This window comes from Nomascus leucogenys, chromosome 7b (genome assembly GCF_006542625.1).
Source record: "Nomascus leucogenys isolate Asia chromosome 7b, Asia_NLE_v1, whole genome shotgun sequence".
Taxonomy (NCBI): domain Eukaryota; kingdom Metazoa; phylum Chordata; class Mammalia; order Primates; family Hylobatidae; genus Nomascus; species Nomascus leucogenys.
In genome coordinates this window covers 49,621,094-49,647,480 of record NC_044387.1, presented here as the reverse complement: position 1 = coordinate 49,647,480, position 26,387 = coordinate 49,621,094, and the positions used below count along the sequence as shown (strand labels likewise).

General features: G+C 57.4%; 2 protein-coding genes across 3 annotated transcripts in view; one reads left to right on the top strand and one right to left on the bottom strand.

Moving 5' to 3' along the window:
* The window catches only part of GNAZ (G protein subunit alpha z), a 54,452-nt gene extending 30,488 nt beyond the window's left edge, over positions 1-23,964 (top strand). Inside the window, exon 3 of the mRNA XM_030815948.1 lies at positions 22,023-23,964. Within this exon, the coding sequence (XP_030671808.1) occupies positions 22,023-22,367 (345 nt within the window). The 3' untranslated portion in view covers positions 22,368-23,964. The remainder of the gene's footprint in view (positions 1-22,022) is intronic.
* Positions 1-26,387, bottom strand: part of RSPH14 (radial spoke head 14 homolog) — an 81,892-nt gene that overhangs the window by 41,406 nt on the left and 14,099 nt on the right. The window lies entirely within an intron of this gene.

Here is a 26,387-nt window from a genome sequence, read left to right as displayed (position 1 = left end):
TATTGATGACAGAGCTGGTTATATTTGTCCAAGGAGGGAATTACAAATGGGCAATAGCCAGACACGAATGATACCCTCTCCCCAGCATACCAGGGCTTAGATTAAGAAGGGACCTTACATATCCTTTAGTGTTCTCAACCAGCCGGCTTTGCAGAGGAGGAAACTGAGCCTCAGAGAGATTCCTTCACATACCCCAGGGCTGAGACTCTGGCTCTCAGGGAGGGTCCTGGCACTGGCCCCTGGGAATTCCAGTGGCCCCCTCTTCACCCTACTGGTCCCACATCCTGTGGGTGCTGGAGTTCTCCAGCAAGGGCCTTGGCGGTATAGACTGGGTTCCACCCTGGGAGCTGCTGTGCAGCCAGCCTCCCCTCAGGAGAGTGGAGGACAGTGACACCTGGGCTTGGGAGAGGTGAGTGGCTGTCAAGGTTGACACTCCCCTCCTCCCCTTGTCTCGTGGCCTAGTCAGTGGCAGGACCACAGGGAGCCCTAGCAGAACATGGCCTCACTCTGCCTCTTGTTCCTGACCTGGTCAAGGGCATAGCTCTAAGCCAGAAGGCCTGCCGCCCTTTTCCCGACACACAAGGTCTCCCAAGCAGCTCCTTCTGATCTTGCAATGTGCCAGGGCCACATGCAATTTGTCTGCAGCATCCTCAAGTTATCATGACCCTAGAACAGCAGAGCCTCCTGACCAGATCCAGAGGCAGGGCCAGGCTGGCACACTGGGCTCCCGAGGACTAGACGGCCCCCATGGCAGTGCAGCTTGAGAGGCTCCACAGGGGTGGGAGACACAGAGGACCAAGCCCACAGCAGCACCCTGATGGCACCTCGCATGGCAGGCATGGAATTGGGAGCAGGGCTCAGCTGGCCACACGATATCCCCAGTCCGCATCCCTCTCTAAGCTTGGCCTGGCTTCCTCTCTAGGGCCTATTATCCTTCCCGAGCACTGCAGCGATGGGGCCAGCCTCAAGAGGGCTCGGCACACACCTATAGCTGGGCCACCCATGGCCTAGAGGCCCCACCAACACTTGTGAACAGCCCCTGCCGTCCCTTCAGCACCGGCTCCCCGCGCCCAAGTTCCCTTGCCTCATTGCCCAGCACTCAGCCTTAACTGGGGCTGCGGCCACCTCAGTGGGCCTTCAGCCACTCTGAGCCTGTGGCCAGTGCTCAGTGAATGATGGGTATCTGCTTGCCTAGGGTCCCAGGCTTTATGCGTGACCCCATGGGGTGCTGGCTCAAGCCCAAGATGGGAGAGGGATAAGCAGGGAGGGGTGGAGAAGGCAGCATGTCCTGGCACCTATTTGAGGCCCTTGCTAGCACTTCAGTCCTTGGGTTAGCTCCTTCCTTCCTCTGCTGCCAGGGAGCATGCAGCCACAAGGCCCCTGTCAAAAGCAGCTTCTCCTTCCCTGTCACACTGGGAGCTTCCAAGGGTGGGGCCATTTCTTAGCCTGCCTTGTGCAGTGGCTCCTTGCCCTGGGTAGGTCCTTGGTCAGAGGTCAGCCGCAAGGCAGGAGGCGACAGGGCCCTGGGCTCAAGCCCTGCTGCTTGGGCTGCCCCTACACCTGCTCTACCTGCAGAGCCTTTTCCTTTGGCCCCCAACTCTTCATCATCATGAACCTGGTGGCTCTGTCGTTCACTGCATCAGCCACCCCTCCATGATGGTCACCTCCTGCTGTGTCACTAGAGGCCATTCCCAGGGCACAAGCTATCACTGAACACAGCAGGGCAGCAGCCAGGACTCCAGCCCCATCACTCTGTCTCTTCCACCATGATGATGTTGCCAGGTGCCTTGGCAGAACCTCCATGGGGATGCCCATGGTGTTCTTCAGATCTCTCAGACAAGTGCTCCTGCCACAATAGGAGGTCAGCCAGCGTGGGCTCTGCTGGGGCCTCCTTTATGGGAAGGTAAGGGTCAGTCTCTTGCCCTAGTGCTGGTAAGCCTTGAGGGAGGAGGGAGGAGAGAGCAAGCGAGCTCTCTTCGGCACCGTGCCAGGCAGGGCTGCCCCCTGCAGAGGAGAGTGCTGAGACCCAGGGCTAGTGGTGGCAGAGCCTCCCTCTGTGCATGCCAGGGCAGTGAGCGGCTAGAGCTGGCTCATACTGGCTCACAAAAGCTAATTTTTCAATTTTCAGGACGTTTGTGAGCTGTTTGACATTATATTTGTGGCTTCAAATCAGCCAGGTGGGAGTAATCACACCCCAGGAATTGGCAAATGCTACAAAACAGCTCTACTCCTCCCCAGCCCCCGCCTCCATGCCAGTTGTTAGACCTTTACCAGTGCACCACAGCCAGTGACTCCCAAGCGTGGCGGGGAGAGTCTGCCAGCCAGGCTCAGTCACTGGTGTGTGGCAGGATTGATCCGCTGATGCCATCTTACTGAAGAACCCGACAGTGTCCTTGTCTCTCAGTCCCCGACTGTGCTTCCCCAGTGACTCCCAGCTCTGAGCCTGTGGCCACATGGGTTGCGTCTGTTCGTGTTTACCCCACTGGAGAAAGGGAATTTGCCAGAGCGCCTCTTCACTTGCCTGCCTCCCTCCCGCTCTTCCTCGGCAGATTTAAGAGAATCCTACTCCACAGAGAGCAACCTTGGATTGGCTAACATGAGACCACAAGGTGGGGGCCATCTGATGTTCTCCATCTGAGAACAAGCCCTGTGGCATCCATGCAGGAAGCAGCCCTTGTTCACCCAGTATGTTTGGGCCCTGGGCCTGACAAACTCACGGTCTAGGGACAGAGGCGGCCCTATCCCTTCCTCCCTCATGTCAGCTGGGGATGGCATCAAGCAGGCCCTGGAGGACCCGTGTAGCCAGGGCTGGCCTCAGGCTGGCTTCCCCAGTGCCTACGAATGCTGGCTGCATGCTCTCTGTGACTGGCCCTGAGCCTGCCCTAGGAAACAGTTTTCTAGGTGCAGAGAAGCCAGGAGCAGGGGCCTCCTCTGTCCCAAAGACCAACTTTGCAGGAGAGAAGGGGGCGTAGACATTGGGAGCAGGCCTGCACAGATTGGGATGAACGTGGCGGTGGTGATCTGATCTGGACCTTGCAGAATCCAGTCAAGGCTGTGGGGGAGCAGTGGGGACAGTCAACAAAGGCAGGACTGAGGGGGCTGTCGGGGGGGCCATGGAGAGCACAGAGCTATGCACAGTGCCCTGCGGCGGGGTGACGGAGGACCAGGCGGTGTAAGGTCCAAGCCGGTAGGGCAAGGTCCCAGGCACGGTGTCCAATCCCTAGTGTGGCCTGGGGTGGGTGTCACTGCCTGAGCGCCCTGTGATGACGGAGCCAGGGTTCAGCCCCAGGACTGCGTCTTTCCCAGTTTATACACCTGCTCTGCCTCGTGATCAGGCTGGATGCTCACAATGATACCCTGTCTGAACTGTTCCAAGAGCTTCAGGGCAGAGCTGCTTCCCACCCCACATCCCCTCAACCTGCATCCGCTAGGCTTGCCCAGGCCAGCGGGTAATTAATTTCCTGAGCGCATTAGCTCTGCTCGATACACACACATGAGAACAGCTCTGGGTTTTAAGACACAGATTACTATTGTTTTAAGGGATTTGTATAATCCAGTAAGTGAAAAACAATTTTCCACTACCTAGAACAGACTCCAAGGTGGAGGCTAAGAGTGCTGGGGGCCTTGCTGACTTGGGGATCCCTAGTAACCAGTGTAGATGGGGGGATCTGCCACTCAGGGGAGTCCTGTGACTGGCCCTGAACAACACAGGCAGTGAGGACAAGATGCAGCAGCAAGGCTCTGTGCTGACCGGATGCATAGCCCTCTTCACCCGAGGCCCCACTGGCTCAGTCTAGTTTCTGGAGGGATTGGAATGACAGTCAGCTAGGGGGCATGGCCCTGGGCATCTCAGGGGGGACACCCAGTGTTGGCCAGGGCAGAGTGAAAGGTGCTTCTTCTCCCTGCACGTGGCTCCCGTCTGGATAGTGGACAAGCTTAGGCCAGCCCAGGAGCCTGGCTCAGCTCACTCTAATCCCTGCTTCATCACACCTCGTGGTGGACATGTCCTCAGCGCAGGTACTTTCTCTAATTTCATTAATAATGAAACCAGAGTCGACTGGGGGCCTGGGCCTTGTGTCCTAAGGTTCCCAGCCCAGGCCGGCCAGGGCCACAGCCCCACACACCTTTTCCTGGCCTGTGGTGACCACGGGAAGAGCACAGCAGCATCCTGACCAAGGGGGCCCAGAGCCTCGAAGGCAGCTTGGCCCAGCTGGAGGAGTAACTATGGGCAAGTCCCTGCCCCACAGGGCCACCCAGCTCAAGCAGTAATGACCCAAATACGTTTTTTTAAAGGATGAATATTTTTGAAAACCATCTTTTTGGCCACAGGCAGAGGTTCCCACTGGGATCTCTCCCCACTACCCCCAGTTTCTCACGTCCCTCCCAGGAAAGAGCCTGAGCCTGCTGCAGAGGGGCTCACAAGCCCTTGAGCCTACAGGTGTGGGTCTGAGGCTGCAGTGCCAGCGGCTAGGAGTGCAGAGTGCACCCACCTTGCTGAACAAAGCAAAGGCAAACCAGGCAAGGGTGTCGGCCTTGGGTTCCTGGGGATGCTCTGGAGCTGAAACTAGGAGGGGTTTCTCACACTGCTTTCTTCGCATGGTGATGGCGTGCAAGCCCCTGGCCAGGCCTATGTCTGTGTTGACAGCTTCCAATCTACAACACACCTGTGTCATGCTGTTTGTTAATTTCCCTTCAGCGACTGACGCTGGCTGGTGTGGAGTAGGGGTGCGGATTACTTAAAAGCAGCAAAATTTAACACAAAAACAAATAGGAGACAGTTCTTAGCTGAAACAGAAGTGGACTGGGGCTTTGGAAGAGGCCAGTCCTCCCAGTTGGGCAGGAGAGCATATGGGGTCAAGGTGAGAGCAGGTGGGACCCAGGTGCTGAGGGTGCCCACGGCCTCCCTTTCTGGGTCTGGGTGTGAAACCAGGGAGCAGGACACAGGAGCTCCAGGCCCTTTCAGAGCAAATGCTCCCACCATCTTGGAATTTTCTGTCCTGGGACTGGGAGTCTTTGAGTATTGTTAAGGCACCGCCTCCAGTCACGTGACGCCCGCCACATATCACACTTACCCTGAGGCTCTGCCTCCTCAGCAACTTTGACCAACACCTCTGGGAATACAGAGGGTCCCATTTGGACCTAAGACCCTGCAAGTCAGTGATAGTTGAGATCTGGTGAGAGCAAAAAGCAAAACAGAGTGACATGAGGGTGAGGGGGGTGGTGCCTTGGTCCTGTGCTGGAGAACAGCAGCCACCCACCTGCAGGGCTGGACAGGGGTGCCAACATCCTGGAGGCTGCACACAGACTTCTAGAAGAGCTCTGCCCAGTGAGTGAAGCCCAGCTGAGGCATGAGAAAGTGCTCTGTGTACAGCACCGTCTCCATCTCACACTGGGCCCCGGCCTGGCTGTGGCCCAGGGTAGTCGTGGACCTGTGTCCATCTGGACTGCCCAGGTGGAGATTGGCCCAGCAGCACAGCTCCTGAGCTCCCGTCCCTCCCCTGGCTAGTGAGGAGGTAGGGCAGTTCTGGAAGTACTCTGAAGGCTTAGGCTGTAGGATAACATGTGTGTGCTGGCTGACAACAGAATAGTGGAAATGGAAGGCCCAGAGACGTGAGCAGTTGGCAGAGCCTGGTGCAGGGCGTGCTGGTGCACTGAATGCACAACCTCTAAGCCTCCCAGCCCAAAGGGGGTCCCCACCACACAGATGAGGAAACCCCGGTTTCAGGAAAAGTTGTCCCTGTGGCAAAGTCGGTGGGGGGGCCTTCTGACCTGGAGGTCCCGCCGCTGCCCAGGGGAATGGGCAGGGCTGGGAAGCAGCCACCCTTGCCATTACTACAAGTCACTCCACCCCCTCCACACTGCACACATGGGGAAACCAGGGAGGGCAGACAGGACTGCCCAGGCAAGGTGGCAAAGCCGAACTGCTACGGGAGGCAGGGAGCAGCACGCTCAGCTGTTTCTGGCAGGTTCAGAGCAAGGGCTTTACAGGCCATTAGGGCCTGAGCTAGGGCTTTAGCGGCAGCCTGTTATCTTGTTTAAACAGCCCTTGCTGTTTGAAGTGCCAGGCTTGGCTGGTGCTGTTACTATGAGCACTACAATTGTCACCAGGCGTAGTTGCAGGGAGGAGGGGGCCACCGGCAAGCAGAGGCTCTGACTTCTGGACTCGGCCGGAACACACCCCTGCCTTGGCCCCCATCCCAGAGGAGCCCCATCTGTCGCTGGCCTGGGACCTACAGGCCTGAGTACTCTGTAAAATGGGCCCCTCCCAAGCTGCTCGTGCCCTCCTGAGCTGCCTGCATGGGCAGCTGAGCAGCCCTGTGCAGGTGGGCAGGAGCGGTGGCCTTTCTTATCCCCAGGGAAAAGTCGAGGGCCTCATGAAAACCCAGGGCTTGAGAGTGTCTGAGGGCAGGAGTTGTGGCCACCCCAGATTGTCAATCCTTCTGTGCCACTCGAGAGTCTCCACTTCAGCCAGGCAAGTCCTGTGAACTGGGGGCCTCTGTCTGCAGGTGGCAGCAGCCGGGGTGTAGGGAGCAGAAGCTGAGGCAGGGGCAGGGGTCCCAAGCAGTGTTCCAGCAAGAAGCACTGGAACCCACCGAGGGAGCGCAACAGTGGAGTCGGGTCCTAGGGCCTCTGCACACAGAACCCCAGGGGGTTGGCCACAGGGTATGAAAATAAAACCCACAGCTTCATTCGCCAGAATACAGGATCAGATAGTTCCTGATTGTTTTAAAGCCGGAAGAGCACCTACTTATCAAATGCCTCTTCAGTCTGTTCTGCCAGATTGACCCATTGACCGACGAAGCCACAGTGAGGAAGGACACAGGTCAGCTGTCACTGGAGGGCCAGCCCAGGGCAGGGCCTGCTGCAGGGGAGGGAGGCCCAGCCCGAGTCCCTTCAGAGCCTCCTATAGGTGCCCATCACCCACCCCAGCCACACCCTAGGCATCCACAGAAGCAGCAGGTCTGGGTGTGAGGCCTGTGCCCCCCGCCCTGATCCAGCCCATCTGTGGGCCAGGAGCAGGTGCATCTGTGCAGAAGGGTGGGGCCAGGGGCACACGGGTGGGGAGCAGCCAGGCAATCCCAACCCCTGCCCCTATACACAGCTGCCACACCAAACACCTGCAGCATGTGCCATCTGGCCCTGCCTGCCATCCACCGCATGCTGGGCAGAGCTGGGGAGAGCAGTCCCCAAGCAGACAGCACTGTGCTCATAGGCAGACCATGGGCAATGAGAACAGGGGCCAATGGTGCTAAAAGCTGTGCAGCAGATTAAAAGGGTTGGGGTTGTGACTAGGGCTTACTTCAAGTGAAGAAGTCTGGTAGCTGACCAGCTACACAAACCCAAAAGAGCAGCCCGTGCAGGGTAGCACAGCAAAGGCCTCGAGGCGACAGAGACGGGAGCAGGAGTCAGGAGATGAGCCGGGAGGGGCCTGGATTACACAGCCTGCCATGGAAGGCACTGGAGGGTTTGCACAGGGGGCAGCCCCAGAGCAGAAGCAGGTAGATGGATCCTGAGCAGACATGACTGTGGTGGAATGGGAAGGAGATTGTCCAGGAGGTGCCCTCATGGGACAGAATTCAGAGCCATAGCCCAAAACTGGGCCCTCTGCATGCGATGTCCCAGGGCCCCAGCTTCCTGCCTGGTAGGCTGTGTCATGGCCTGGGACCTTTCTCCCCAGGCAGGAGTCAGCTCCACCTGCTCTCTGGCTGACACAGCCTGGTGCTGGCCACCCCAAGTGTTAGCACCCTCTGCCTGGTGGAGAGGTGGTGTCCCTCTTTGGGGACTCAGTACTCTGAAGTCAGGGTTTTGCCATGCTTTTCTCTGTCCTTCGAGGCAGGAGACAGGCTGTGCACACTGCAGGAGCTTAGGAATTGTCTGAGGGTGACCAGCAGGGGTCCAGAGGAAAGGTGCTAGGAAGGCATGGAGGCTTCCAGGGGAAGCTGGGCCTGAAGCTCAGCTCCATATCCGATATGTCATCTCAGGAAGAGCAGTATCTTCATAAGGCCTGGACAGTGCCTGGGTGGGAGATAGTGAGCTCCAGCCTCCTTGGAAGACCTATTGACCACGTTTCTCTTGTGACGCACTTCACTGTCACCCAGAATAACTGCTGTTTCACGGCTACCAGGACCCGAGCCTCTGGGGTAAGGTAGAGTTCAAGGAGAAGCAAGGCAGCCCAAGTGGGCCTGGCAGCAGAGCTGAGGGCAGCCCCACCAAAGCCACGGAGCCAGCCCTGCTGGCATCCAGAGGCCAGGGTGGGCCTGCCCTCCCATGGCCCCGAGCTCTGCCCCCACCCTTTAGGATTGCACCCTGCCTTGTTAAGGGATCAGCTGCTGCTCCTTTCAGGTCTTTTTGGGCGTCCTGAATCTGAAGTGAGCCTGGGAGAAAGGGAGTCAGACAGGAGAGGGGTGGATGCTGAGCCAAGTGAGGGTCTCAAAACCAAGGGGACCCCAGAGCACGGGTACCCAGGGCCTACACTTGGGAGGCCTGTGGCTGGGCCAGGAGACACGAGGATGAAGCAGTGTGGAGTTGAGAGCTGTGGAGTGGCGGAGAATGGGTGCCAGGAGCTGAGGTGTTCAAGCTGGAACAGAGACCTCCATGCAGGCAGGGACGAGCCTGTCTCCCTCAGCATCTCAGATGCTCACAGAACCACGGGGGCAGCAGGGTTCGGTGTTAAAGGCCAGGCTGGAGGAGTGGAAACAGCTGCCCCAGCCCTGGAAGCTGTGGGAATGGTGGTTGCCCTGCAAGAGAAGGCTCAGACCACAGGCAGGCCTTCCGCTGGGAGGCAGGACCCAGCAGTTGAGCAGGCACCAGCGCCCCCCACCTCCCAGTTCCTGAGGCTGGCCATCAGCACCATGTGCCCTGTGCTGTCCCCGCAGACTGGCTCCAGGAACAGGCAGGAGCTCACTGAGTCATTAACCCGCAATCCAATTCTCCAATCTGTCAAGGTAGCATTGAGGTTTGCGGGAGGAAGTGGGAAGCACGAACCAGATTGGACTGTAAGTGACCCTGGTCATCCAGCTCTGTTCCCAGACACCTCCCCATTTCCTGAGCCTAGTAGCAGTGGGAGGATGACCAGGCCTGAGGGGTGGTTCGGGCTGTCAGGTGCTTTCCTTGGGGCAAGGGTAGTGGGCCAGGCAGAGGGGCCTAGGCAAGCCAGGTAACCCCTCTGAGCACCACTTTCCACATCTAGAATGGAAATGTTTTGAGCCTCGTGAGCCGAGGAGCCTCTCACAGTCACTTCTCGGAGGTGAACAGAACTGGAGGGCATCATGGCAGCCCCCACACAAGAGGAAGTCCAGACTGACGAGGCCACAGGGTGACAAGAGCGAGCCACGTTGTGGGGCCCTCCCTCCAGTGCCCCTTCAGTAACAAGGATGCCTCCCCTCCCACCAGGAGGCCCACCCCACCCATGGTGCTCCAGCCAGGAACAGGTCACCAGAGGTCCTCCCCTCTCCCCTGCCCACTGCCCTGTCTCTCAGGGCACAGCAATCCAGGTCCTTAAAGAGACAGAGGGAGAGCAGGGTACCCTCGCTCCCAGAGACCCTCTCCCACCACCTGAGCAGATGGGCAGTAGACAGTGTTTGGCTAACCAGGCTGTGTGCCCCTGTGGGCACCTGCCCCAGCTCAAGGGTCAGCAGCTTCACCTGCCACTGGTCTGCTGTGGTATGAGACTCTGAGGGTGAGGGTGTCCGCCCTGGTTGTCATGGAAGCAGCAGTGCGTCTGCAGAGAGTTCATGCCAAGCTCAGCAGAGGGAGGAAGCAGCTGGCCTGGGAGGCAGCTGTTGTCATTGACTCCTGAGAGCTCAGTGTTGGGAAGGACCCAAGGGCCCACCACACTCTGAGGCTGGCGAGCACACAGGGCAACTCAGGCCTCCCTGCCCACCATCTTTCTTTGGGCAGCTGCACCATGTTGTCTGTCTTCTTGTCCACTTGGGGTCAGCGACGATTCCATCTAGGTGCTGGGTGAACCAAGCACAGGGGCGCTGCCTCAGAGCCACTTCGAATGAGGGGGCAGGATAGCACTGGGATTCCAGCAGGCGATCATCAGTCGCTGAGGGGCCTGCGCACCTTCCCTGTGAGCGTGAGCAGGAATGACTCATTCCTCCTCCACCTGCTCTCACACTGAGCCTCTGCCGGGGAGTGGCCTCACTGTCTGCCTGGTTTTTGTCTGTCTGCCCCTCTGTCTCCCAGTCCCATTACCTGTCATGCATCCTACACTCCTGAGGACAGGGAAGGTGGAGAGTGGCAGAGCCAGAGAGGCTCTCCTGTGACGTGGCTGGCTGTGTACCAAGCAGGGGGTACGGCCACAAATCTCCAAGCCCAGGCCAGGGGACAGAGGCAAGTGCACTGGACTCGGTTCCGCCTAGCGGCAAAGAGGCCCAGAAAAGTTTCGAATGCTTGGGACAGGGCCCTGTCCGCATGTGATGTGTTGGGGCCTCTGGAAACAGAGATGCCAAGACAGGCTTCTCTGAGGTCAGTGGTGATGCCAGTGAGGTGAGGCTCAGGCCAGTGCCAGCTGCACCAGAGACACTAAAGCACTCCAGGGTCCCCCAAGGTCACTTTAGTAGAACCGAGTGACCATCTTGGACAAACAGCTTATTTTACTGAGGCAGGAGCTGCGGCCCAGAGCAGAAGTGACATGCCCAGGGTCTCACTGCAATTTGGTGGGAGAATGAGGTTCCAGAACACAAGACAGCCAGTACCTCCCAGGCCCCTTCCTCAGGGAGCCAGCAGGGCTGTGGGCAAGCAGCCAGGCTCCACAGGGCAAGCCCCTTTGGACTTAACCCTGTTTGTGACAACCCTGTTCCCTGACAGTCCTCAGATCCCGGTGGCAGCGGACAGTGGGCTCCCTGAAACCAAGGTGCTCCTTATTTCCAAACCAGAGGCGTCTGATCACAGAGCATGTCACTAGGAGCATGTTCTGAGAAGCCAGGGAGCTTGGTGCCCAGGTTCCCATACTTAGACCAGTGTTCTGTCCCTTGCAGCCTTAGTCTCATCCACAGCAAGACTGGAGCCTTGGGGGTAACCAGGAAAGGACAAGCACTGCCTCTGGCATTCATGCAGGGACCAGGAGGGCCAGAACACAGGCACCCTCAGCCTCCTGTCTTCACCCCGCAGCCCAAAGGAGGGCTGCCTGACCCCCAGGCCTCACTTCTCTCCCAGCAGCAAGAAAGAGGCTCCCAGCTGCATTTTTGGTTTCTGAGGGGCCCTTCTGCTTCCCCAGCTGCCACAGCCCCAGGCCCTGCCTGGGGGTCTCTAGAGGAAGCAGAAGAGGCATCCTTCAGCCCCGCCCCAAGCACACCAGGCTGTAGGGCCCAGTGCTCACCAGGCCGTTTGCTCTTTGCCTCCCAAGACCGTGGGAGGTCCAGGGACCTGGTCACTGGTAATGCCTTCCACCAGGTATGTGGTTGAAGAGGTGCGGGGAGCATGCCAGGGTGCAGCCAGGAGGCCAGATGACCACAACCAGGGGTACGACAGCCCTGGGCACAGCAGGTCTGTGGCCAGGGCAGGAGGGCGAGATGGACACTTAGCAGGAGGCTGGGCTGAGCTTCTGGTGGAGTCAGGGTGGGACTGTGGCAGGGAGACCCCCTTCTCCAGCAAGGACAGGGCCACATCCTGAGAAAGGGAGCATCGGACAAACACCAGCGGGGTGGGAATGGCAAGTGCTCAAGGTGAGCACAGTGCAGCTGCGACCTGCAGACTGGCTGCAGTGGGGACCTGGCCAGGAGAGTCCAGAGACAGACACCAAGGTCAGATCCTGAAGCACAGAAGACCCTCAGTGGGGATAGGGACCTGACTGCAGGGAGCAAGGTGGCCAGTGTGGACCCATCAGGAAGGCAGGGGCCTGGTCTGGGGACCCCACAGCTCCAGCTGGGCAGAGCTACCCCATGCTGTGCTGTGCCATGGAACACCAGCCAAGAGACCAGGAGCAGGGAGCATTCTGATAGGAACATCCAGCTTTCAGATCTGACATGGCCCATTTTACCAGAAGAAGGGGTCCTGCTGTGAGCATAGCAGCCCCCTCTGCCTGGAACCTCACAGGGCTCACCTCCAGGCTAGCACCCTGGCCCTGCGGCTGACCCTGGCCAAGAAGACACATGTTAGACAGCTGCCTGGACTTGGTGCCTGCTGTGGCTGCAACTCCCCTGGGAAGACAGCTGAGTGTTCTAACGTTGGCTAAACTGCATCTTTACAACAGCTGGGGCCCCAGCGCCACCTGGCCCTGTGCCCAGGCAAGGCCCTGCTGGTCCCAGCATCCTTCTTTCCCACAGATCTTACCCCAGCTCCCACCCCAGCACTCTGGCCAGCACCGCCTCCCTGTGTCATAGTCCCATCAACCCCTCACACACTGGCTCCCAGCTGCTGCCACCACCTTGAGCTGTCTCCGATAGCCTCCTGCCCATACCCCTTTGGCCTGAGGGTAGATGTAGGCCAAGAGCTTGCACCTACAAGCTTCCCCAAAAGGGAAGTGAACTCAGGAATTCCTGATGAGGATTCCAGGACTGGCTGGGGAAGCACAGGGTTGCAAGCGAATAAGCTATTTGCTTAGTGACTGATACCATCCTTGGAGTGGATTTCCCCTGGTGCCTTCCCTGTTCCACAGCTGCAGATGCATCTAGCACAGGGGGCCAACACCACAGGTCCCTCCACTCGGTACACCTGCCAGGACCTCGGCGCATGATCGGATAGAGAAGTCTGGGAATGCCTGTGTCCCAGACCCCCTCGGCAGCACTCAGGATGGCCTGGGCAGGTTGCAGAGGCTCCTGCCCACCAGGCCTATCACACAGAGCTCTGGGAAATGGAGATGGGCAGTCAGTGCCAGCCAAGGGCAGGCACCAGCTACCGATGGAGGCATGTTGGTCACTGTGTCAGCAGTGCCCCATGTCCCTCCAGCCACACCCTGCCCAGCAGACAGGCAGCCCCACCAAGGTGTCCCCAAGCTTCCACCACAAAGGGAGGTCCAGAGGGGTCAGAGGCTTGGCCGGTACTTTGTGAAAGGTGACAGCATGAAGCTCATCTCCGTATGAAACCTCTGCCTCAGCCCCTCAGTCAGGGCACTGCCCTCAGAGCCTGGTACTTGGTGGCCCTGGTCAGGCCTGGTGGCTCAGCTGCAGGCTGGGTGGCCGCAGGGCTGGCCTGTCTGTGGTGAATGGAGTGCATTCATGTCCACAACCCAGCCCCACAGCTCTGCTCTCAGCATGAAAAGCTGAATTCACGGTTCGGATGAACACTCCCAGCTTTTCTACAGTGGGCTGACTTGAGCTTCTCAGTCTGTAACAGAACTGAGAACTTGTTCTACAGATGAGGAAACTGAGGCCCAGGGTGGGACAGACCAGCCCCGGCCCCACCCTTCCCAGCAATGCGGCCGCATCTCCGTGCCTCTGTGCCTCTGCCGGCCCCTCCTGCAATGCCTTCCCTTCCCCTCAGCCCCCAGAGGTCCAGTCAAAACGTTCTGCTCCTGTATCACCCCTCGCCCCCTGCATTCCTGTGGTGTGTCACCTGTCAAGAGTTATAGCTGGCCAGCACTATCTGCAGCAGTGCCAGCTGCACACAGTCACTTGTGCCTGGGCGTGGGGACTAAGCTGTCCGTGTGTATCCCACTTCAGCCCTCAGCCCCCTCACGAGGGAAGTATGCTTACATATTCTGTGTGTGTATGGTTATTTTTTTGGAGGGGGGACAGGTTCAGAACAGCTGGCAGCTGGCAGAGCAGGGGGTTGGGCCTGCATTGGCCACTCCGCAGCTGCCACACTAGCTCCAGCATTTCCTCCTGCCTGTCCTCACCCACCTTGTTGAGAGCAAGGCTGTCTGCTTCCCTCCATCCCTCATGCAAGAGCACCTGGAGAGCCTCTGCCCAGGGAGGCGAGGAAGGGGAGAGGGCGGTGGGGACTGCCATGAAGGCATCTCAGAAGCTGGCAGGGCTGGGGGTTCCAGGTCATCTGTGTCCCAGGGATGATGCTGGTTCCAGGAAGAGCTGAAACCTTAATGTCACCTGCATTTTATGTGAGGTTTGAGGCCCCTAGTTGGGCCAGCTGGCCTTGCTCTGTGCTGTGGCCACAGCAAACTGCATGGGGTCTTGTGGAGTAAGGGACCTGGTGGAGAGTGAGTGGACAGGGAGACCAGATGGGTCAGTACAGAGCCTTCCCCAGCCATGTGGCCATGTCACACTGGCACCACCCACCTATTCCCCAACACAGCACAGTCCGGGGGTCCTCACCTAGCTGAGGTATGTGACAAGGCTCTGAGCTGATGGTGTATGTTCAGCCTAAGTAGGTGTTTGCATGTGGCTGCCCCCAAACCAGTGTGATTTGGGGCTGCGTGGATCCAGAGTAGGGAGGTGACAGTCCCACCATCTCTGGGGTGTGTGCAAGGGTCAGGGTTTGAGAAGGGGTTGGACAAGACCAGTGTCCCTGAGGACTGCCTACCTGCTGGGAGCTGACATGGGAATCTGGGAGTGCGTCTGGCCTCCTGGAGGGGGTCTTAGGTTGCCCAGAGGGGAGCAAGGAGGAGGCCCAGAACATACCCCTTCCTAGAACAGGAAGGTGGGGTTACCCTGCAGGGTGGCCTGCACCCCAGTGATGCCTCGGTGACCCCTAAGGCAGAAGATGCGTGAAGCAGGCATGAGGCCCTGAGCACTGCTGGCCACCCCTGCAAATGGAGGGGCCCCACCTGAAGTTGGGGGCCAGGGCTCATGTTTGAGCCATTTTGACTGGGTCTTTTTCAGTTTATTTTCTAAACCTCAGTTTACTTGAAGCACAGTACATGATTGCTCACTTCAGGAAATTCTGTTCAAGTTTTCATAGCAGAGTTACTCATTCCTTCATCTGTGCAAGGGGAGGGTGGTGGTCATCATCACCACCCTGATCCCCCTGCCCCCTGGGCCGTGTGTGAAGATGACAAGGCAGTGCGGTTGGCTGAGGGCCTGGGCCACGCCAAGCATACCAGGAAGGTGCGGCGCATGTGCCAGATGGGCCCCGAGGCCACTGGGGTCCCACAGCAGACAACAAAACAGTCAAACACGTGCCAGCCTCTGTCATGTGCTCACCATGTGCCCAGGACCATGTCTGTGTGTGCGTTTGCCTGGGGAAGCCTTGTTTTGTGAAGCTGCCATGACCTCCGTCTCCTCACTGAGGGGCACAGGGCAACAGGCTGCCAGGTGAGGGGCTGAGGGGCCTTCTGGGGGCCACTGGCCTGCTCGAGGCACAGTGAGTTGTGGGAACGAGGAGTAACTTGGAGGTGGGACTGGGGGTGCAGAGGGAGAAAGACTACCTGGGTCATGAAGGGCTGGCCTGTCCGCCTGAGGGGTCCAGAAGTGCAGTGAGGGGATGACGTGGCTACGGGCCTGTGACAGGGCACCTGAGGACATTTGCAGTGCAGGAGGGAGAGCGCTTCAGAGCAAGCCAGTGTCCCTCCCACCCGCCCCAGTCCCTGGTCCCCAGGTGGTCACTGAGCTACCACGTGCAGGACCATGGTCTTAGCAGGACACCTGTGGTGGCCTGTGAGGCAGGGACAGGAAGGATATCCCACTCCGGGCTCCTCAGGGAGCTGCAACCACAGCGCAGGATGGGCTGCGGTACTCAGCACTGTAGATGTCTGTCAAGGCGGGGTGTAATGGACTGGGGGGTCAGAACGTGTGAGGCCCTGGACGAGCCTCTCACCTCTCCACCCCCAGCCCAGGCACTTGTCCCACACAGCTGCCTTGGATGTCATTAGCTGGAAAGCCGTGAGTGCCTGATGGGGAAGGGGTGGGGTGTGGGGAGGTGTTTAGGCTGTGACAAAGGGATGCTAACTCCAAAAACAGGCCCCCAGCCCAGAGGCCTCTTAAAATGCAAATATGCCACACCTGGGAGGGGGACAGGCCCCTGGCTGAGACGAAGAAGCCTGGAGGATGCCTCTGTTCCCTCTCCCACTGCAGGCCCATGAGCTCTCAGACCAGCAGGAGGCTGATGCTGGAATATGTACGCACCTGCTGGGGGATCTGTGCGCCTCAGCTCCAAAGTACAGGAGCCAGACTCCAGTGTCCGTGTCAGGTCCCATCCAGCTGGGATGCAGGAAGCCAAAGGCAGCCCTCCCATGACCCAGCACTGAGGGCCTGACCTGTTACCCAAGAACGTTGGTAACTGGAAGAGCCTGGTACTTGGGGCTGTTCTGTGCCCCACAAACAGAGGGACCAACTGCAAGGAGACTGGCCTGATGGGGAATGAGAGAGGGGCCGAGCCAGAGGTGCCGACACGGTATGTTTTAAGTAAGGTCCACGTGGCTGCAGGCGGGATGGAAACACATCCACCATTCGTCACATCGGCTATTGCATCTCCGGGCTAAGAGGCCACAGGAGCCTCCCAAAGAGCCAGGCTGACCTGGGCCCTGTGGCCAGCAAAGAAGTGTTGCTGGCTGAATCCCCATCTGCAGTGTCGAGACCTCTCCCACTCCGTCCCACTGAGCTGGCCCTGCATTTGGGTAGCCTTCCCTTAGCTGCCTCATGCTGGGACAGAGGGAGACAGGTCTTCCGATGAGACCTCGCAGGTGAGAGGACATCCCAGTGCCAAGGCGAATCACAGTGGGTGTGGCGTGGAGAGGGCCCACTGGGGTACCAGTGGTAGCCACAGGGCAAGGCCCAGCAGCTCTGGGTTCCTCCCATGTCAGCACCTTTGTGCCTTCTCACAACATTCCCAGCATTGTACAGATGACGAAACTGAGGCCCAGAGAAAGGAAATGACTTGTCCAAGGTGCAGCACACACCGGCAGTGAGTAAACCCCAAACCCCGTGTTCATGGCCAGGGGCATCTGCCCCTTTGTGTCACCAGGAGAACCTTGGTGGAGAATCACGAGTGAGAGGCCTCACCACCCCCACAACTAATCAGGCGCAGGCTCCTCTCCACTCCCCACCTTGCCCCGGCCGCTGACCTGGGAATGTCCTTCCAGGTGCTGGACCTGGTCTGGCCAGCAGCCTGGCAGCCACGTTCAGGGTAAATACCCCAGACCCACAGGCCAGCAAGCTGGAAGCCCCTTAGGGATGGGCTGTCAGCTCCCCTGCTGTAGTGAGAAAGCCACGGCCTGGGGCAGAGTCCCTTCCACAATGGCAAGTCTATTTGGACCTGTCTGAGCAGGAGCTCTCTTGTCACAAATGGCCAGGAAATGACTTCCACACCACCCCAGGGACTGCATCCAGCTGCCTGGTGGCTGACAGGCCTGGTTACAAATCACCTCACCATTCCCCGACGCCAAGCAGTGAGATTCCCGCCATTGCACAAGCTTCTCACGGGAACTGTCTGATCCGTGTTATTTATATAAATAAATGTGCAGACAAACCCCAGCCTCCTAGGAGGTGCCATCTTGCTGGTAAGCAGGCCCTGGAGAGAGCGGGATGGGCACTGTAACCCTGGGCTGGCATCACAGCAGTGAATGGTGGTGTGTTTCTGCCTCCCTCTCCCCGGCCCCGGCCCCCATGGCTGCCTTGGCAGCCATAGAGGTGAAGGCAAGGAGGGCTTCTTGCCAGAAGAGGACACTGTGGCAGTTGGAAAATACCAGGCTGTCAACTGCACCCTGGCGAGTCAGCCCCTCTTGAGGCCTTGGGCCCCATACGTAAAGTGGGAAGCCCTCCCCCTTGCCATGGGGTCATGGTTGGCAGAGGCAGCTCCTCTGAATCCAGGGTCAGGCTGATGGAGGAAGTCACTGCAGGACAAGGGGGTGATGCACTACTGTGGGGCAGGGCCACATGACTCCAAAGCTGCATCCAGCTCTGCCCCAGTGGCCCAGGATCCACAGGTGGGCTGTACCAGGACAATGTTTAACCCTGCCAGGCTAGGGAGGGCAAAACCCCATGCAGGCCAGGAGAGGCCAGGAAGGAGAACAGAGCCACATCCACCAAGGGCAGGAGGACCCAGGGGAGCCCACAAAGGTCAGATGGGTGCAGGAGGCACAGCCAGTCATGTTTTGCAGGGTGAGCAGAATATGGACAGGTCAGAGGGCTGTGAGGCCAGGCCCTGGAGGCCAGCAGAAGGCATGCTGGGGCTTCATGCCTCCCATATGCATGCTTGAGTCACAGTTTCCAGAGCTACAGCCTCAAATAGACGGCTCTGTTTTCAGTGGTGGTGATTTGAGTGTCAGGATGCCACTTTGCCCACCTGTCTGCACTCCAGGCTGCAAGAGTGCAGGCACCGCTGTGACACAGGCTCCCGAGGTCACCAGGCAAGCACCGGGGGCCAGGCTGGGCACTAGGTCAGAGGACAAGACTGGGCTCCTGGCCTGGCACCACCTTTCCCCACTGCCTCCTCTGCAGTTGATCTTTCAGACCCAAATATGAGGCTCTTCTCTGGGTTTGGCCTCCTCTCATCAACTTCAGCTGGCCAGGGTCCTGACTTTGTAACCATCTGTGGTTCTTCAGCCTCTTGTCCCCCATCTCTGAGAGCTGCAGGCCTCTGGTCTAGGGACAAACCCACAGTACAGCTCCTGCCTCACTTGCTGGTCCATCAGCACCACACTGTCCCATGCTGGTCCCTCTGACCTTCTTTATAGCCTTCCTGTTCTATAAAGATTCCAGGATGGGCACCCACCCATCTCCTAAGCTTCACCTCCTAGTAGGGTGGAGCCCATGTGCAGCGAAGGCTCAGCCTGCGTCAGGGACGCTGGGACGGAGTGAGGCAGCAAGCTCAGGTGCTTCCCATGCTCTGAAGCTTCCTGTCTGAGCCCGGAAGTGAGGCATGTGTTTGGTGCCGACTGCAGGCTTTCCTGACTCCTGCCAGACAGGGCCCAGCCAAGAAACGAGACCAGGAAACCAGGCGTCTACACAGAGATTTTGTTATTATTTGAGGCCCATCATCTCCTGGGTGCCCACTAAATATTAGTGTGGTTCCCACGGTTTGTCTCAAGGAACAGAGGAAACCAGGAAGCCTGAGCCTGAAATGCCTGCAAAGCAAGGGGAGCCCTGGGCATGAGCAGGGGCCTGAGCTGAGGGAAGGGCCCACACTCGGGAGATGTCTGTCCTGATGAGGCTGCCACAGTGGCGGAATCCTGATGACAGTGTACTGTGAGGCACCGTACCCACCTCCAGCTGCCTTGTGAGATAAGTACCTGAGTTTCCATTGACCTCTAAGTCAGGAACGGGAGGCTCAAAGAGGTGTCCAGGTCCCCAAGGTCCACTGAGAGGCATCAGCAGGGAAGCAGTTTAGACACCGTGGAAGGGGCTCCTAGTGCGTTGGGACAGCTTGACTCACCCCAGGACTCATGGGGGCCACAGTCAGGAGTGTTTCATGGCGTTGGGCAAGAAGAGTGGCTGGCTTGGCCTTGGAGAGAGGGGGTCCATGTGGTCTATCGGCCCCTCCCACTGCTGCCAGCTGAGCTCTCCCCACACACAGGTGCCCTGCAGAGGACCAGTCTGGTTTAGATCTGAGACTTCAGATGGCCAGTACACGTGAACTGTTTCCGCGTCAGTGAGGTGGCCCTCCTGCTCCTCCTCTTACCTAAATTCCACTGCCGGCCCAGGAGGTGATGGGCTAAGCTGGGTATTAAAACCATCTCAACTGTCATCCCCAAGTGACCCATCAGGGCTCAGAGAGGCAGACCCAGGCCTAGCACCCACTCTGTGCTTTTCCCCTCACCCTTGAACCCCCAGGTCCATACCCTGCTGGTGGCCAGATCATGCCCTTCCCAACCCCGGAGAAAGCCCCCTACCCCAAAAGGACCCTGCCATCCCTGTCTGGCTCTATTCCTGCAGCCCCAGGACTCCCACCTCAAGCTCCATCACCTGGCATGAGAGCTGATGTGGACTCAGGGCGTGCTCAGCAAGTGTTTGCTCAGTAAATTAATAATACGTGCTAATGGTCATATCTGTTATTTAACTGATGCAAAATTTGGGGTCAGAAGCATAGCCCCCAATTACAGCATCATTTCTATGAGAAATGACAGCTCTGTTACCACAGTCCTCTATGATGTGGCTTCCAGGAATCCATTAGAGCTAATTACTCCCTCAGCAGAATGTGACATTCCTAGACCACCACTTATCTCACATTTGGGAACGTGCAGCCAGGTTCACTGCAGAGGCGCTGGCTCCTCTCTGCTCTGCTGGGGATGAGATCTTGTATGTTGCTTGTCTCTGCAGAAAGGACAGCACCCCCCATCCCCAGACCTGAGGCTGCTTATTCTTCAGGACTCCTGTTATTCCAAAGCTCATTCTAAAGGAAGAGCAAGATTGGTTTGGAAAAACAGTCTTCCAGGTGGAGTGTAGGGTTCCAGGGTAATGACAGGTACCTCTGGGTATCCTTCCTTTCTCTGCACAGATGCTGCCAGAGCTGTTCCTCAGAGAACTCAGGGGCTCTGGAGGGCAGGGTTTCTATGCAGCATCCTCCTGGGCACCCCTGCCCTTGGGCAGCCTCCTTTGGGTCCACCCTGCAGGAGCAGCATGCCAGAGCACCTGGTTGTGGGGCTTGGAGCACATATTTTGCCTCTATGAGCCTCAGTTTCTTCATCTGTAAAACAGGAGTGGGCAAATGTGAGAACAGGCCGGCAGCTCATGTCCAGCTGTGGTTACCAGCGTCATTGTCACTGCAGTCATTGGTGATGCTGTTGCTTCGTGCCTGAGTCATCACCACCAGCTGCAGTTACCACTTGCATTACCATGGTCACTGGTGATGTAGTCTAGTCAGAAAAGTTCCTTTTTTTTAATTTTTTTTTTATTTTTGAGACAGAGTCTCGCTGTGTCGCCCAGACTGGAGTGCAGTGGCGTGATCTCGGCTCACTGCAACCTTCACCTCCCAGGTTCAAGTGATTCTCCTGCCCCAGCCTCCCACGGAGCTGGGATTACAGGTGCCTGCCACCATGCCCAGCTAATTTTTTTGTTGTTGTTGTATTTTTAGTAGAGATGAGGTTTCACTATGTTGGCCAGGCTGGTCTTGAACTCCTGACCTCGTGATCCACCTGCCTCAGCCTCCTAAAGTGCTGGGATTACAGGCGTGAGCCACGGCGCCTGGCCAGAAAAGTTCTTAAATCCAAAGCATCAGATCTAAGCCAGACTGGTTCCAGATTTTTGATATTTTGCTCATTGAGTTTATCTTAGAAGCAGGGGTAGCTTTTGCCAGCAGCAATTCCAGGTAGTTACTCCTTTTAGAAGTTAGAATGTATTCATTTTGCAGGGAAGTGGTGAACTGGGGAGTCAGACAAGAGCATCATGCTTCTTAAAAGCCCAGAGCCCTGACTATAACACATGGAAGGTTCTCAGAAGAGAATTGAGGAGCGGACAGGTGCCACACTCTGTTGTGGTCACTGCCACTTCCTGGCCAGCACACTCCTGTCCTCTGCATATACTGAGAGCTCTGTCCAGGATGCCAGCGTCCTGCCTGGGCAGAGAGGCGGTGCCAGATGCCCCACAGCAGCTGGTGGGAGTGCCCACAGCTGGAGGGCAGGGGAGGAGCCTGGCCCCTGGCTGATGTTTCCTTCCCAGCTCTCGAGAACTGGAGACTTTGGTTACAGAAGTAAAGGCTGCTCCCTCACAGACTTCCTAGTGTCTGATGGTACCACACGGAAGGATCGGAGTTTTGAAGGACTGGGCCAGAACCCAGATAGGGCACAAGGCTGCCAGCGCCTGCATGGGGGGAGCTGTGATGTGACGGGGGCTCCTGTAGAAGATGGCCTTCCTTGTACAGGTGTGGGGCAGCCCGTGGATGGGCAGTGGGAAGACTGGGGGGTCCTCGGATCTGGAGGTGCCCAGCGGTTTAGGAGGCTGTGCTTGGCACAGCTGTAGCCCCAAAGCTATATGTTGAGATCACTGGCACCTAGAGGAGAGACCCAAAAGGGGCAAGAGAACATCTTCCAAGCACTTGCCACAGGCAAGGAGGGTGGTGCCGGCTATTTCCGTGGGAGGTGGGTGAAGACATTTAACCTGGGCTTCCCGAGCAGAAGGAGGTGCTGTTGCAGGGACCAGCCTTGGGCTGGAGACCCTAGCAAGGGCTTCCTCCGGCAGGGCTGCAGGTCTAGGGTCTGTCTCTGCCTGCTGCGGACCTGATTAACGCCAGTACTTTCCTTTCCCCAGAGTCGGATGGCAGAGAGCTTGCGCCTCTTTGACTCCATCTGCAACAACAACTGGTTCATCAACACCTCACTCATCCTCTTCCTGAACAAGAAGGACCTGCTGGCAGAGAAGATCCGCCGCATCCCGCTCACCATCTGCTTCCCCGAGTACAAGGGCCAGAACACGTATGAGGAGGCTGCCGTCTACATCCAGCGGCAGTTCGAAGACCTGAACCGCAACAAGGAGACCAAGGAGATCTACTCCCACTTCACCTGCGCCACCGACACCAGTAACATCCAGTTTGTCTTTGACGCAGTGACAGACGTCATCATACAGAACAATCTCAAGTACATTGGCCTTTGCTGAGGAGCCGGGCCCGGGCCCGCCTGCCTATGGTGAAACCCACGGGGTGTCATGCCCCAACGCGTGCTAGAGAGGCCCAATCCAAGGGCAGAAAACAGGGGGCCTAAAGAATGTCCCCCACCCCCTGGCCTCTTCCTCCTTGGCCCCACATTTCTGCAAACATAAATATTTATGGATAGATTGCTAGGTAGATAGACACACACACATGCACACACACACATCTGGAGATGGCAAAATCCTCTAAAATGTCGAGGTCTCTTGAAGACTTGAGAAGCTGTCGCAAGGTCACTACAAGCCCATCCTGCCCCTTCACTTTGCCTTCCTGAGTTGGCCCCACTCCACTTGGGGGTCTGCATTGGATTGTTAGGGATGGGCAGCAGGGCTGAGGTGAGGTAGGCCAACTGCACCCCTGTCGCCTGGAGGAGGGCCAGCTCACTGCCCGAGCTCTGGCCTAGGGACCTTGCCGCTGACCAAGAGGGAGGACCAGTGCAGGGTCTGTGCTCCTTCCCTGCTGGCCTGCACACAGCTGCTCAGCACCACTTTCATTCTGGACCCGGGACCTTAGGGAGCCGGGTGACAGCACTAACCAGACCTCCAGCCACTCACAGCTCTTTTTAAAAAACAGCTTCAAAATATGCAGCAAAAACCAATACAACAAAACGAGTGGCACGATTTATTTCAAACTAGGCCAGCTGGGATTCCAGCTTTTCTTCTACTAGTCTGATGTTTTATAAATCAAAACCTAGTTTTCCTTCTCTGACATTCTTTTTTGTTTTTTGTTTTTTTTTTGGCCAAATCTCATGGTGTTTCGCAGAAAAAAAAATCCAGAAAATTTCAAATGCGGTTGAGTATTCTTTTTTAAATGCAGATTTTCAAAACATATTTTTTTTCAGGTGGTCTTTTTTGTGTCTGGCTTGCTGAGTGTAAAAGTTGTTATCTGGACGATTCTGTCTCTCTGCTCCAAAGAAATTTTGGAGTGAATGGCAGTCCTGCGCCAGCCTCGCGGGACACGTGTTGTACATAAGCCTCTGCAGTGTCCTCTTGTTAATGGTGGGGTTTTCTGCTTTGTTTTTATTTAAGACAATAAACACGACGTATTTAAAGAAGGTTCTTTCACCTGGGAGCAAATGAACAATAGCTAAGTGTCTTGGTATTTAAAGAGTAAATTATTTGTGGCTTTGCTGAGTGAAGGAAGGGGAGCAAGGGGTGGCGTCCCTGGTCCCGGCATGCCCTGCGCCTGAGACTGGCTGGAAATGCTCTGACTCCTGTGAAGGCACAGCCAGCGTTGTGGCCTGAGGGAGGCCCTGCTGGGACCCTGATCTGGGCCTTCCTGTCCCAGGGCCTATGGGCAACTGCGTTGAAAGGACGTTCGCCAAGGGCCATGTGTAAATACGAACTGCGCCACAGAGAGGAGAGGCACTGCCGGAGCCCTTGCCAGATCTCCCTCCCTCTCTCCGTGCAGCAGCTGTGTGTCCGAGGTCAGTGTGCAGAATCACAGCCAAGGACATGAAGAGATGTACGGGGGAAAGAGAAGCTGGTGATTGGATGAAAGTCAAAGGTTGTCTACTTTAAGAAAATAAAATACCCTGAATGGAGCCCAGCATTGTCCCTGTGTGCTGTGTGTGTAGCTGACCTGTGGCTGGACTTGGTGCCATCTGGGAGGGCAGCCGGAGACACCTCCATTCTGAGGTCCCATATTCCAAACCCCACCCCTATACCTCCACACATTTAGGTAGAGTCATTTTGCAATGAACATCAAGAATAAACATCACAAGAGGAAAGAAACTGCAAAGAGGGGAAACCTGCCAGGTCCATGCAGTCCTGGTGTGGAGGTTTGGGGGTGATGATGACTCCTGCCCCTCCCGCTGCCCCCAAGACCCCACCCAACACTGACCCAGGCTGTGCCATACCCTGGACCCCTCCCACCATGTGGACACCTCGGCCAAGGTCAGAGGCATCCTGCAGAGTGGAAGAGGTGCCCTGAGGGCCTGGAGGGTGACTGTGCCCCCAGTAGTGTAGGGCAAACCTTGTAGGGTTTTGGGGAGGAGGGGTCCCTGAGCATGCAATGCTCGCTGACTGGCTTGTGTGGTTAGAGGTATCTGGATATAGTGGAAAAGTGCCGATCAGAAGTCAACGGAATGCATTCACTGAGGGCCTGCTGCGAACCAGCCACGGAGCCGGCCTCCTTACTAATGATTTTATGTAACACCCCACTTCGGCAGGTTGCCAGAGGTGCCCATTTTACAGATGAGGAAAGGTGCCTGAGGTCAGGGCAGTCAAGCCAGGATTCACCAGGCCAGGGAGCTGTTGCTCCCCCTGGAGGAGCAGAGATGCTCATCTTTCCTGCTGCTGGAGTCCTCACCTGGCTCGGCACCTGCACAGGATGGAAGCCTACAGGGAGCAGCACAGAACCACCCTGCAGCCTCCTCTTCAAAGCAGGACCTCAAGCAAAGTGGGGGGTCGGCAGGCACACACACGCATGCATGCACACAAGCACATGCACACATGCGCAGATACGCACGCAGCCCTGGCGCTGTCACCGCCCCATCCCTACTCCTAAGCCCACGCAGGGACTCCCTTCACACCTTCCTACGTCACCAAACAGCCAGAACCCAGAGGGGCTTTTGTTTCTGAAGAAATAACGTGTGACTTAAAATCGTTGAGACTTATTTTGTGCTTTTAATGCCAACTGTGAAAAGAGCAGTAATTTCGCCGTGAGCATCTTTAATCTAAAAATACATGGCTAAAGGGAGAAAGGGATTAAACCTCCCTTCCTAATGTGTGCAAAGATCAGAGGAGGCCTTCCCTGGAGGGTGGTTTCTCCCGGTTCCCAGAACCTAGTCAGGAGTCTCCAGTTCCCCCACAGGCTGCAGAGAAACCTCAGGTGCAGTCGACCTCTCCGGCTCCGTCCTCCCCTGCAGTTCACCTGCACTGGTTCTCCTCCTGAGCCTGCCTTGTTCCGCTCTCGCCCCCAATGATCCCTTTGCCTGGCATGTCCTTCCCCATCCTCACAGCTCAAAGTCACCTGGGCGGCTTCTTGGAAGTCTCCTCCTTCCCCGCATTCCATCTGCCAGGGCTGCATTGTCAAGTGGGAAGGGGTGTTGGAAACTCCATTGAGCAGCTCAAGGCCAGCACCTCTGACCCACCTCGTTCCTCCAAACAATGCCCCACAGAGAAGGCGCATGCTGAGCTGGGAGGGTCCAGGAGTCTTAGCCAAGGGGAGGTAAGCACCAGGACTCACCAAGGCAGCTGGTGAGAGGAGGCTAGAGCAGGTGGCAGGGTGCCTGAAGGGGAGGACCTGGGGACGGCTGGGCCAGCCCTGCCCACTGCAGGTGACTAATCCCGCCTTGTCCTACTTCACGCAGCCCCAGCCTCCTTTCCCAGGACCCACCATCATGTGGCTCCCTGTGGGATATTGCCATCCTCACCTATAGCCCATGTGGTCACCCTGGTGGTGCAATGGGTCAACAACAGTGGTCATGATAATCCCAGCTCTCCTCAGTGACTGCTCACTGGGGGGCACAGTCATGGGAAGCCAAGATGCTTGATTCCATTCTACAGAAGTGGAAGCAGAGACCAGGAGAGGCGATGACTTACTAGCATCACACAATGTGACCCCACCAGGCCAGGACCTGAGGGGCTTTACTCTGTCCACATTCCCCAGATCCCCACAGTGGCCACAGGCCCTGGCACCCTACTTCCAACATCAGCCGTCCAGAACAAATGGTCCATCTGGCTCAGCGGACAGTGCCAGGAAGGGCTGCACTGCACCATGAGGACTTGAGGCAACACTGAGGCTAGACCTCGCCCTGGACACTCCTTCACCCAGATGAGCCTGACGAGAGGGGGAGGCCCGACCGGCCGGGAACCAAGAGGCCAGAGTGTCCCTATCGGTGACCATCATTCCTGCTAAGTCCAGGAATGGGGTACAACTACCCACCAAAGACTGTCAGGCCGAGGATGTGCCTGGGGTTCTGGTGCACCCCGCCCTGAGGTCAAGCAAGACAGAAAAGGGCCTGCTCC